Below are 13395 nucleotides of genomic sequence, written 5' to 3' on the forward strand. Positions count from 1 at the left end.
GCTGGGAAATGCGGTTCTTAAGTTGGTTTTTAGTTTCGCCGATATAGAAGGAATAGCAGCATGAGGTTGAACTCTTTTGCTTTTAATTTGGGGAAAATTACAAATAAAGAACGTACTACACTTAGTTATAAACAGATATTAAATTTGAATGGTACTAAACAAAAAAAAGATAAATAAAATGGGTAATAATGAACGTATGTTTTTTCTTTTATTATGGTGCTCATTAGCATTGCGATGCCCTTGGGGCATCCCAGAAATAACAGCACAATATATAACAACATTGAGCAAACTTCCTCCTTTGTTCGAAGAACCGTCATGATATACATGAAAAAAATCTTCCGTTGGCCAAGTCATGAGTACTGAAAAGCTTTACCTATAAAGTAAAAGTATGTAAGATTTTAGTGCTTGGTGAAAATAAATCTTAAAAAATAATTTATAATTTTAAAAATATAATAAAACCATCTTACCCAACTTTGGCGAATGTAGCTCATCTCTGGAACGAGGGTATGAGGGGAAGGTTCAGCACGAATCCTCAATAATTTCCATTAATTTTCTGTTTTAATTTATTAATCTTTCACGGAACTATTTTTTTATAACTTTTTTTTTAGGAATTGTAAGTTTAATATCAGCCACTTTATTATCTGTTTCATTTAATTTTTCCCTTAGTGTGATTTTTATCTCTTAACAAGTAGAGCAAACATCCTACGTGGGTCGCAAGACGAATTTCGATTATACTCTCTACAGTCACTATGAAGAGAAATATATTCAGAAAATATATTTTGTGTATAAAAATAAATATTAATACTTTTGGACTTATTGACATTATAAGGTTATTCATGCAATACAGTGACATCTAAAACTGATTTTATTTTTTAATAAGTGTAAATCGAACGACAAATCATGAAAATAATTAAAGTGACAACTATTTATTAACCTTTATCCAAAATACAATTCTTCCAGGAAACACATGAGGACAGGGACAAAACGTACTGAACTTGAGTTCTGTGAAAATAAAGCGGACTTTAGTACATCAGTAAAAATGTTAATGCTTTTGTGTATGTGTGTATAATATTAAAGTTTCGCCGAGAGCAAACCGGCAAAAAAAAAAAAAAATAAATAAATAAAAAGAATAAGAAATTACTCGCACAGGTTCCAGAAATAGAATCCGTTTTATTTGTGCAAATAATATAGTATGGAAAACAAGAACGTAACTAATAAATAAACCTTTCTTATTTTTTTAACATTTGAAGTTATTTTTGTCTTATTTCTATGGAGTGAGAAAAAAATATGAAAATCTTAACTTCTCATGGACACTCCAGGAAAACTGGGGCCACCACAAAATAAATGTCATGTCATCTAGGTCGGAATCTTGCGCCTAAACACATTTGGCTTCAACGGCCTCGTCAGACCGAATCTGAATCAGCTAAAAATGCTGATTCACCATAAGTTGCAACCGAATCTAAAAAAGACAGCAGTAGAAATGAGATGGGGAGCAAATAAATTCCCAAGGTACAACAGTGCTGGTCAAGTACCAGTACAGGAAATATGTGGGAAAGAAAAAGAGAACCTCAACAACTTTGTAGCCAAGAGAATTAAAATGCTAACTTTGGTTGTCTCGAATCCGGCCTGGAGGGTCAACTTTTATTTCGTGGTGGTCCAAAAAATGAAAACTTGAAACCCCCCCCCCCCCCATCATTGTTTGAATTGGTTAGTTATCTATAGAAAAAAAAATGGACTTGGAAAGCAAGGATATAGTAAAGAACCATAGATACTGAAGAGATCAGAATACTAATTTAGACTTTCTCTAGCTATTAAATATATTATTATACAAACTATTATGTGTATGTTATATGTTTTGATGACTTACAAAACTCAACAAGACAATACCAAAACAACGGGTAGATCACGTCTTGGTTCGGTAGAAGGCGTAGAAACATACCACTGCTATCCCAATACCTCCTGCTAGCAGAAGGTGGTTATTCCTCCAATTTTTGTCCTGTAAAATCCAATTCATCTTTTTATACTACACAGATTCATTGATAATAATGAGTAGAAAATACGATCTTTACATTTAGTAATATTTTGCTGTTATCACCTTAACACAGGGAAGAATTTATAAGGTTACACTATGATGAATTGAGGGAACTCTATGACTTCCTACCCATACATGTTCTGAAATACAGGTGGGAGGGGGGTTTATTCAGAGGTAACCACAAGGGGGGTCAAGGTCGGGATCAAGATATATATGTATAAGGTTATTGTACTTAGTAACAAACGGAACCCTAAATTTTTTATAAACACTGAACCGACGGGTAAACGTCTGAGGTGTAGACCGAAGCGTAGGTGGGAGAATTGCATCATGATTGATCTGATAGATTGAGGATTTGATGGGGTTCTTCGGATAGATGTGTGTAACCAGCGACTGGTGGTACAGTATTGATCCTTCATGTTCGCTAAGCCTTTATTTATTTATTATAATGGTTAATAGTAATAAAGTGTTATTTTAAAAGAAGCACATTTTGCTGAGAAAAAGTAAATCAAAAATTTTTGATAGTTACTTTTTTCATACATTAATATTGCGTAAATATAATCTGCTAAACATAGCAGATGATAACAAAACTTCCTTCATCTTTATAAAGTACATTAATTATATATATATGGCAAAATTGGATTTCTAATATGTCTTACAAATTTCGAATATATTATTTATATCCGTTATTTGAGAGTGAAGAATAATAAATTTGTTCTTTTTAAAAATTAGAATTAATAATAATGAATGATATTATTGATAGAGGAAAAATACTTTTAAATAAGTACACAAATGATTATATTAAAATGATTACTTACATGACGCATTTTATTTAAATGTCTGGAAATAATTGTTCTCGTACCAGTTTCTCTACTTCGCTGCTGCAAACAATTAATTTATTTTAGAAATTATAAAAAAAAATTATACAATTCTATAATTATAATTGCAATGTCGGTAATAATAATATATAAAAATATAACAATTTTGAAAGAATTTTTCCAACTTATCGGAGGTCTGTGGAGAACTCCCAGAAATTTACCAGCTTCTTCAAAGCTACTTGGAAGGATCGGGGATGCAATCAAACAGTGTGCACGTACGGCAGGACTAATTTTTTTATCTTCTTTCTTCTTGTTAAATTTTACTTTGTTATCATTGTAATAACCATGTTCAAGACTGGTAAAGAAAGAAGGAATTCATAGATAAATTTATTTATAAATTTGGCTGAACGTTATTATTTACTGTACTGTTACTGGTATTTGGTTGGGGGTGGGGGGGAATTCGGACAAGTGGGCCTCACGGTCCTTTTTGCCAACTCCTGGTGGCTACCAGTATTGCCGACGCGTAAGACGCGTGGTGGGAGTGCCAAGATATATAAATTAATATTAATAAATAATAGATAAATAAATAAATAAATATTAACTGCCCCAGGTGGTAATCGAACCCACAATGTTCCGAACCTAGCGCTCTGGGACCTACGACCCAAACCGCACGCCCGTCACGTCCTTATTATTTACAGTAACTATGGAAGAAAAGGACGGGTTGGTTATCCTACAGGTAACCAAAATATTCTAGACAAAATAGGAAGATCAAGATTCATTCCGTGAGTCCACCATGAATGAAATTTCAAACCACTCTGACCGGATTTGAACCTGTGCCACTTCTGGCACAAGGTTGCTCAGCTAACCCCTAAATACTCTCTACCACGTTGGCTACGAAAGGCCTTGAGCGTTAATTAAAGCATGTTTTCGACAGCCTTGAACTTTTTTTTTCTTTGAACGTTCTTTTTTAAAATAACTAGAAATTCGTTGATCTGATTCGCAGGAAAAATCGAGTGAACTAATAGAGCAGTATGTTGCAAATATCTGTTCATGTATGGCCAGCTGTTATGTTACTACAGAAGAGCAGGCCACTTAGTTCATTTTTATATCCTCGGAAACACGCGTTCAAAGTCCAATCTTCTAGGGATTTGACAGTAGTTTGTTACATACAGCGGGGAAATTAAAAGAGAGTTCATTGTCGAAGGAATTAAATGATATAGAGGATTATCAATGCCTATGTAATCGTTTCTAATTTAGATATTAAGGTTCAAAGTTTAATTTCTTCGAAAATATTAGAAGATAGAGGAGATTAATAAGTCTTAGCGAGAATGTTGGTCAATATACGACATGTCACAATCTCACAAGAGAAGATCATAATACCAAAAATAATAGAGGGAAATCCTTACCGTACAACCCGCCCCACTAAAGCCCGATTTAGCGGCGATCTCATCTCGCCTTCAAAACATTTATTTAAAGCGGTAAGAGGAAGTTAAAACTTAGTTAGTTATAGTTAACATTGAAAAACTGCTTGTAAAACATAATTGTAAATTTAATACATCGGACAAAAATGTTTATTTCAATAAATAAAATGTTTGTCAGAAGTATTTAATTTTTTTTTTAATTTGTTTACTAATAATGAACATAGTATTAAATATAATGGTAAGGAAAAATACTATACATAGGTTTCATACTTATAGTATAATAATATGTTACTATAGGAGAATAACATAATATGGCAACGGACTATATATACCCATAGGGAAAATTAACATAACATACTTGAGTTATATTACTAGTTCTCCTAGGCGTGGCAGCAGGAGCGGTACTTCTTGTTTCTTGCTCGATGCCGTCAACTGTGGCGAAACACTCGCCACCAGCCTGAGATAACACAATATTAAAACTAAATATTATCAGCTTCAAGAACATCATATACAGTGTGGATTTGATGTAAAAGGTTTTTTTGCTGATGAAAACCATCGACCAAAATCGAAAAGATATAAACTCCTAAAATTACAAACTACTTGTGGTATTTAGCCAATTTTTAGTGATATATTTTAGTTTCACTTTGCTTACCATTATCGATTCCTTTGGTGGTACTTTTTGGTGTACAGACGGTGTAGGCTTTGGATTCGCAGTTGGACGTTGTTTGTTTACTTTCTTCTCTTGGACGGGTGCGTCTTCCTGCTTAAGAAACGACCAGTATTAAATCAATTATTCGTAGCTAATACCGTGGTGTTTCATATAATAGCTCAATGGTACCGTTCAAGAAAATTGCTATAAATAATAGTCAAAAATTGTTTGTGGTTTTAGACAAATTAGGCCATGTGGACAAGTGCAGCGAGACCGGGCGACGGAGTGGTCACTTATTCAGACTGAAGGAAAATCTAAGATGAGGAATATAGTTTAATGGAATTTCACTGTGCACCACTCTATTGGGAAAAGGAGTCATCTCGAAGTGACAGATTGGTTATAGAGAAGAAGCTATTGGTTGGAATGCAGATGAGATCGCAGAGGAAGCCACTGATGGTTAAATAAATTATCAATGTGTAATATTACGAGTAGAGGATTCCATACAAATCGTACAGGGAGCTACACGAATGATTATCATTTCAACGCAAGGCCAGTCTACCACGTAGAGTAGAATAAATTCAGTTTTAATGTTCAATTTTTGAGTATGATTTCATAGATAGACTGAATGACACCATCTAGTATAGGGATTGATAAGCACGAGACCAAATGTTTTCTTTCTTTTTTATATCATGTAAAAATATGTAATTTATTTATGTCCGATCACGGATTGATTGATGTATTTGGTCAGGATGGATGAATAAAGCATTCCTCTCTCTTATTGATATTTAATTATAATATAAGTTGTAATTAAGTGCGGCTACTCTCTTTTGGGCTAATGTATTGTATAATCTTATTATAATTCTCCTAAAGGGACAGAGTCCCAAAATAACGAACTATTATACTCATTATGGTTATAACATAATACAACAGAAGTAACTACATACATTTTTGGAAGATGGAGACGCAGAGGGACATTTTGTTTCTGCCTTAGCCTTCGGAAAAAAAAAAACACATAGAATAAATTTCAAACTACTTTGTAAAAGTTCAACTATCAATTAGCTCATCTACTTACCACATTTTCTTCTTTCTTCACCGCGACAGGATTCGGTATATTATTAACATTGTTGTTAGTTTTGGCCTGTTAAAATCACTAAAATTTGTTTATAGTATTCTTATAAAAAATAATAGTCCAAATTCAAATAACTCCTGAAGAACACTCACCTGTTTGGTTCCAGTTACAGGTGGCAATGATTTTTTCGCGGGTGTTTTTTCCTAAAATACAGTGAAGAATCAACATTAATGAACAACTTAAAGCTGGACATTAGAAATAAATATTATATATCGTTATTTAGTTTTTTTTCTTTATTTATATTATTTTTATATATCTATATAACATATATATATAATACGAGTTCAAAACAGTGAGTAGTTTATTGCCCATCTCACTAAAGTGACAGATTGGCTTTGATTTAAACCGTTATAACAGTTATGAATATTATATATTTTTAAAATCAATAGTTGAACAAGATAAACATTTTCCAAAAAAAGAAGTATTTACAAACATTACCTATAATTCATGTCAAAATTTCTGGAGGAAACTCACCTGTTTGGTCTCGGCTACAGGCGGCATTGGTTTTTTCGCTGGTTGTTTATCCTAAAACACATTAAAATATTTTAAAAAAAATCCTATTATGTTTAGTGATAAAACTAAGTATTGGAATCAGAAATAAATGTTTGCGGTATTTTTATTTATATTTTTTTAATCTGTGTTGATAAATTTTTAATTGATTCACGTACAGATAAAACGACAAACTACCTAACATTATCAATTTGCAAATTCAAACCATATACCAAGCTTCAATAATAATTTCAATAAAATAAGATATTTTACTAAACAATTCTGTATTGCATTTAGCATAATCTATAGTAAAAACTAAAAAAAATATTTTAACAAAATATTAACTCCTTACTCCTAGATCCATCGCAGAGGTAGATGGAAGTAGTGGATTTGATAATGAAGACTTTTTCACGTCTTGTTCTGTTGCAACCTGGATTGTGTCAAATGGAAAAAAAATCGATATTATTTTCAACACATACTTAATAAAATTTATAATTGATCGTAACATTTTTTTCTGCATAGTTGCCGTTAAAGTTAAACAAAAATCGAGAAGAAGTAGACGTTAGTTGACAATGCTTTATGAAATAAAACCAATATGATACAGGGTGTTTTGAGGTTAAGTGCCCCAACTGAAACTATGGATTGAGGATCTCAAAACTTTGGAAAAAAATTTGTTTTGAAGATATTCAATCCTAAACCTTTTCAAAGTTAAGAATTGTTTAAATTACAATTAATAAATAAATTAATATATGTTCCCAACTACATTATTCATGAAATCTAAACATTAACATTAATATTGTAAATGTAGATACATTAAGGTAAGCAGGCTCGGATCTTTTTTTTTCTTAGCAGCAGTGCCCAAACGTGCTATTACTTTGCAAGCTCTCCAGATCTTATCCATTAGATTTTTTTTTTTAGGGGGAGGGAGTCATTCGAAGAAGGATTATTGAAACTGGTGAAATAATAACAGACATCCAGTGCCGTTAGGGCACTGTTGCTGCAGAAGATGATGCCTGTTTTAAAGCTATTTTTCTTTTATTTCTTTATTACCAGATATGCCCTGGTTGGTCCTACATGGTTGTTGTAACAGGTTTGTTATTTTTTGCACTAAACACAACTCGACTCTAAATGACCATTAATGTCATGTGTCACCATATCCCCGATAGTTATTGTACATAGGAATATTATTGTTTTTATGTTTTGGTTCTACTATAATTAGTGTAGAAAATAAATTTTTAAGATTAAAAACTTCGAATTGTTTTGAATCTAACTTGGCCTTTAATTCTTCTTCGAATAATAATAAGGAACTTCTTGATTAATACGTTCAAATATCTTTTTTTCGGTAGAAAATTTATAATATACTATTTCTTCTTCATCTTAATATTTAGTCATCTGTGGTAGATGACATAACTTTTGTGTTGTTGCCGATCATTGGGTAGTAAATGAACTGATGCATAATGCATTGAAGTCATTTAATAGAAGTTAATAATTGTTAGCATTATGCAGAAATATTGGTGGTGTTTTAATTAAATTGGATTGAATAACATTGGGGTTGTTGTTGTTAACATTAGTGCTTGATATAGTAGAATTATATCCTGGTAGAATTTACCCATTACCTTAGCTAGTGCTAGGGATTCAGGTAGGTCTGTGGATTCCTGGATTCTTTTTTTGGAATTGGCATCCTGCATATGATGGTCTACATCAGTGTTATCATGAAGGATTTGAGATAACGAGAGCAAATGAACAAATGGATAACAGAATGAAAGTTAGAGGGGAAATGACTTCATGATCAAGTTAATCGCTTTAAAAAACATACAATATAAATGCTAATGCTTAAATTCCATTAATACAGTTGTTCAAACACATATTAATTTATTCATTATAATCTAAATAATTTATAAATAAAAATCTTCAGACGTGACAATTTTTTTCTTGTCTTGAGATCCTTAATTCATATTTTCAGTTTAGACACTTAAACCTGAAATACTCTTTATAATATCAGAGAAACAATTCTCATTATATTTTTGTATTACAGTTCCCTAATGAATTAATATAAAGCTTTGTTTTAATTTCAGGTAACTAGTTGAATCACATTGCACTTCTTAGTTGCTTCACTTTACTTTAACAATTCTGTTGAAGTATTTTTAAATCTTTATTAAATTGATGCTATGAATTAATTCATGTAGTAAAATTAACGTAAAGTATATGATTGAACTTCTTTTATTTTAAAATGTATGTAGACTGATTAACTTACGGGGGAAGTAACTTCCGCTATAGGTATTGGGTTTTCTTTACTGGAAGGCTCCGGTATTTCCTGGAAGAAATTAATAAAGGAAGTTAAACAAATATTCGAATCCAAAAAGTAGGAATAAAACTATGTATGGTTTAACCTTGAGCTTAGCGGGACAGAACTTCTGGGCGAAAAATCTTTGCAATATTCCAGTTTGTTTAACTTTTAATATCAGAGAAGTGAGGAACATTTTCTTTTTTTTTTCAAATATTTACAACTTTTTATGGTAAAGTTACTTATACGATACCTTGATAAGTTCAGGGAAGAATAAGAGGAAACATGAACCACATTAGACCCACGTATATGTTTTATTTTTAAAAAACCAACATTTATATTAAAAAGATTTGTAGGTGATTTTCAATCTCTTTAAAATGATTTATGGTTAAGTATTAATCAAAACATACCAGAACCCACTTTTAATTTAGATAAGGAATTTAATAAATAAACTCCAACACATTTATTATAATTGATATTGCAGAGAACCTAAAGACTATTTGAAAAACTTATTACATACAAAATAAGAGAAATTATAATATTCAAATTTCCCAATATTTTCAGATCTAAATATCTGGGGGTCCAAACACACGACTTTTCTTACCTCTTTGGTCGCTAAGATCAATACAATGATTCCTTGATGTACCTGTCCTAATATTCTCTCTATAAAGATTTGATTTCTATCTACTTATTTATTTATTTTTTGGGGGAGAGGGTTATATTCAAGCGAGCATCTGGAATGTACAGGGAGATGTAGTTATAGACGTAATTGTTCAAAAATAATTACACACACACAGAGGCCAATGGTATATTAAAAAAATACTGTAAACTAAACAAAGCAGTTCCTCTGCCAATGCCGATCTGATTTCGATAGTTCATTTTTTAGGGAATTTCATTACCCTTCAAATAAATATATACACATTTTACCATAAAATGTATTATTTTTTGGATTGTTGATAAAATTTTCTTTTCTTCACATCTTTTTCCTTGAAGATTTATTTTACAATAAAATAGGTGTAAGTTAAAGGGCTTTATAAAAAATACTATAAACAAGTTGTATTAAATTAGCTAGAGCCATTTTGGCGTGATATTTTGAAGAAACACGTTTTTCTTTTAAGAAAAGCTATTTTTATTAACGATATTCAACAGTTATTATTATAAATAGTCTTCAGTTTGTCCACAGGTTTGACCTATCCGGAAAACTTAGGATTGCAGGAAGCTATCTTTTCTTTGTTTACTAAACCATCCCATTCGTAGATAGTTTGTCACTGTCAGAAGAGCGACCTAAGAGAAATAGCTATCGGGCCCAAGCAGTCATTCCACCGGATTCCCGAATTTGTCAAACTGTTTTTATGTTACATGTGTAGGATCACTCCCAAAAAGGCTTCTCTTCTCTGGACTACACTTTCATCCCCTACTTAGGGAAGTAGATCTCTTGCGTAGATCTCATTCGTTACCCCCACTATTGCCCAAGGAATCTACAATATTATTGGACATAAGTCACTCTTCCTTATAATATCCTCCTCCTCTCATTAGATAACTTCTTTTGATTCCGCTTCTTGCCTATCCTAACATGAGGTCGAACTCCACCTTCTAGTCTAAACATCCCTCTACCAAGTCTCCTTCTATGTATTTATATGAAATTGTATGTATGAGATGGATCAGCCTTTTCATTCATTTACCAGTCTTTAGTCAGAAGGCTTGAAGTAACTTCAGCCTTCAGCTGAGTTTTTCTTAGTTTGTTTTATTGTTGATGTATTATTTTATTTTACGATTAAAGTAAATCTTAAAGTCTTATATTGATGTTTGAATCTGATATCTGGCATACGTAATAAATATATACGTACTAAATATAAAATATTTAGCAATTGGTAAGAGTGATAGAGATATTATATACTAAATAAAAGCTAAGATAATTTAACATATATAAGACTTTATGCTTTTTCAAATAGCCTACCACTTTTGCTTTTTTTGCAGGAACAGGGGAAACAGGCTTCATTTTCTTTTCTGCTACAACTTCCTTTAAAAAAAAAATAAAGCAGAAACATTATTAGCTACTTGTTTGTTCAAGGATCGAAAATAGGCATAAAATAAATTTTAAAGTATTGATCGTATTAATATTTACTTACCTGTTCTTGTACAACACGAACACATAGAGGCTCATTAACCAAGTCCAGTTTGCTTCCCTCTACTGAATTGGGAAAAATTTCATCGAGTTTCGGTCTGCTCACGGTTTCCTCTGGCTGCTGTAAAATAAGATTTCTTTTTAGGAATGTTTTAAAAGTGATTAATACTGAAATTTATGAATTCTGAGATGAAAATGGGGATCATAATTGTTGAGATTAATTAACACTGAAAAAAATTTAAGAAAAAACATTTAAATACTAGACATCAACATCCTTGACTCTAATCAAAATGAAACCAATCATTAGTTTTGGATTCCACCTCTATAGTTCCACAACCAGAGGTGATTATTATATTTGTACAAATAAATAAAAAATATAATAGACATTTATTTAAAACGAAATACATACATACCTATGTATTCCAATTTCAATACATACCTATTATATTGTTATTATTATTTATCCATTAATATATACGTAAATAAATTCATACATAATGAATAAATAGGTACAGACACCAAGCTTTTGGTTGAAACAATTGTGTCTTGTTGCTCAAGATGGTTTGTCACCGTCAGAATAGTGACTCGCAAGTAAAAGCTACCGGGCCCGAATTATCATTTCACCGAATGTACGCATTTGTCTATCTGTTTTATATGTTAAAGTATTCTTCATTTCGAAAACCATCTTTTCGAAGGAAAAGGTTGAGGGGAACACCTTCGGCTAAGACATCATGAGTACAGGTCCCTTTGATACATCGCCAACCTATTTTTCTGGTAGCAGGAGAATTTCTGGCTCCAAGCAGAGGACGCATACTTCCAGATACCTATTGTAATAGCTTACCCTCGCTGGATATCTGAGGCGCAAAAAGGTGGCCCCAACCTAATCAAGACCGTTCATCGATGGGATCATTCTGAGGTGTCTGTTTAATTTTGATATTCCGTGGGTTGATAAACTGTGGAGGGATATTATAAGAATTAGTTTTTGTTGCTTCAATTTCAAATTAATTCTCCATAGTAAAAAAAAATTAAAATAACCCCTTAATCGTATAATAGTAGAGAATCATTGATGAATGTAGAAGCCTTGAAACCCATTAAAAAATGATAATTACATTGCATGTTTACTCTTCTAAGTGCAGTAAATTACACCAATAAAAAAAAAATCATAGCTTTTAGAAAAAAAAATATCACTTTAAAACTTGATTTAGAAGATAAGTTTATCATATACCGATAGTTCTTTCACCGAGGATGGTCCATCTAGCGAAATTTCTTTATCTTCCGTCGGCAGTTCAGTATCTTTATTCTCCTACAAAAATAATAAATAAATCAAACAAAGAAATTTAGAATGTGTATCATGTCGGTAATATTTTACTACATCTAATGAATTTATCTCTAAAGATCAAAATAAATCAGACTTTCTCTTTTTTTAATTTTTAGTTCAATAATTACTTTCCTGCAAGGACTACTTTAATTTTTCCTGCAAGGAAGCTAGTTTGAGAATAGATATATTTTATAAACATTTTCTTCCGGCTGGTTTCAAGATTTGGAGTTGAGATTGCTGTTGTACCATTTTCCCAGTGTGTATGGTCTGCCCATTATTTATATGGCACTTTCATAAACATGGACGTTTTGTTTTACTGGTAGGGTGAATATACTTCTTTGTTAGTTCCCATTCTAGCAATTTGAAGATTAGCCTGACGACTCTTATTTCGAACGTGTCTATTTTCCCTACAACAGATTTGTCAAGCGTCAATGTGGCACTTACATAAATAATAACAGGTCTTTAGGTCTTGTGCAGCCTTATCGTGGTGGTTCTACTCAGTTTCCCGCTTCTTAATAGTACTATGTCGAGGGCTCTTCAGCTGTTCTAAGGCTGATAGGGGGCTCCACGACAGTATTTGATTTATTTACTCATATATTTATATTATGTATTTTTATTTATATTTGTATTATGTATCTCTATCGGTTCCTGATGGGAGCCGACTGGAAATGTATGCAATATATTTATCTCAAGGACTAGATACCATTGATCCCTTTGCTATAGCGTGCTATAATACTTGTAATTAATCATTGGAGTTCTTCTCCAACTATGCTATAGTTATGAGGTGGCATGAAGGGATTCTTAATTATAAAGTAAAGTCTTGGTGGCATTGGTATATATTTACAATTATATACAAATGAGCTAGAATAGTCTAATGAGAGAGCAGGGTAGATCTATTTCTTTAAAGTTTAATTACTATATTATTGTTCTTTTGATTATTATTATGAATTGTGAAGTAGCAGTTAGGATTTTTGTTATTCATATTGACTCTAAGTTTATCAATTCTACAATTGGTGCGTCTGTCAGCTTGGTGGCAATGTGCTTCCCTGTTCGGTGGCGGCTCTCTATCTAGCTTGACGTACTCTTCTCTCTCTCTCTCTCTCTCTCTCTCTCTCTCTCTCTCTCTCTCTCTC

The 13395-nt window shown here is 32.0% G+C and overlaps 1 protein-coding gene across 10 annotated transcripts in view; it reads right to left on the minus strand.

The window, feature by feature from the left end:
• Nucleotides 1–174: 174 nt before the first annotated feature.
• Nucleotides 175–13395, minus strand: part of LOC106677187 (probable serine/threonine-protein kinase kinX) — a 27223-nt gene continuing 14002 nt past the window's right edge. For 5 of the 10 annotated variants that reach the window (XM_067048888.1, XM_067048885.1, XM_067048886.1 and 2 more), the window contains 16 exons: nt 12170–12247; nt 10949–11065; nt 10777–10839; nt 8790–8849; nt 6888–6965; nt 6521–6571; nt 6139–6189; nt 5990–6055; nt 5862–5909; nt 4921–5031; nt 4627–4725; nt 2848–2910; nt 1868–1996; nt 935–1002; nt 468–747; nt 175–373 (listed from right to left, as the gene is read on the minus strand). In XM_067048888.1, the coding sequence (XP_066904989.1) occupies nt 1904–1996; nt 2848–2910; nt 4627–4725; nt 4921–5031; nt 5862–5909; nt 5990–6055; nt 6139–6189; nt 6521–6571; nt 6888–6965; nt 8790–8849; nt 10777–10839; nt 10949–11065; nt 12170–12247 (978 nt within the window). In that variant the 3' untranslated portion in view covers nt 175–373; nt 468–747; nt 935–1002; nt 1868–1903. Of the gene's footprint in view, nt 374–467; nt 748–847; nt 1003–1867; nt 1997–2847; nt 2911–4626; nt 4726–4920; nt 5032–5861; nt 5910–5989; nt 6056–6138; nt 6190–6520; nt 6572–6887; nt 6966–8789; nt 8850–10776; nt 10840–10948; nt 11066–12169; nt 12248–13395 lie in introns of those variants that run through there. The other 5 variants (XM_067048883.1, XM_067048884.1, XM_067048887.1 and 2 more) reach the window with 5 other exon arrangements.

The sequence above is a fragment of the Halyomorpha halys genome, unplaced genomic scaffold (genome assembly GCF_000696795.3).
Source record: "Halyomorpha halys isolate HHAL.00 unplaced genomic scaffold, Hhal_1.1 Scaffold91.1, whole genome shotgun sequence".
Classification (NCBI taxonomy): domain Eukaryota; kingdom Metazoa; phylum Arthropoda; class Insecta; order Hemiptera; family Pentatomidae; genus Halyomorpha; species Halyomorpha halys.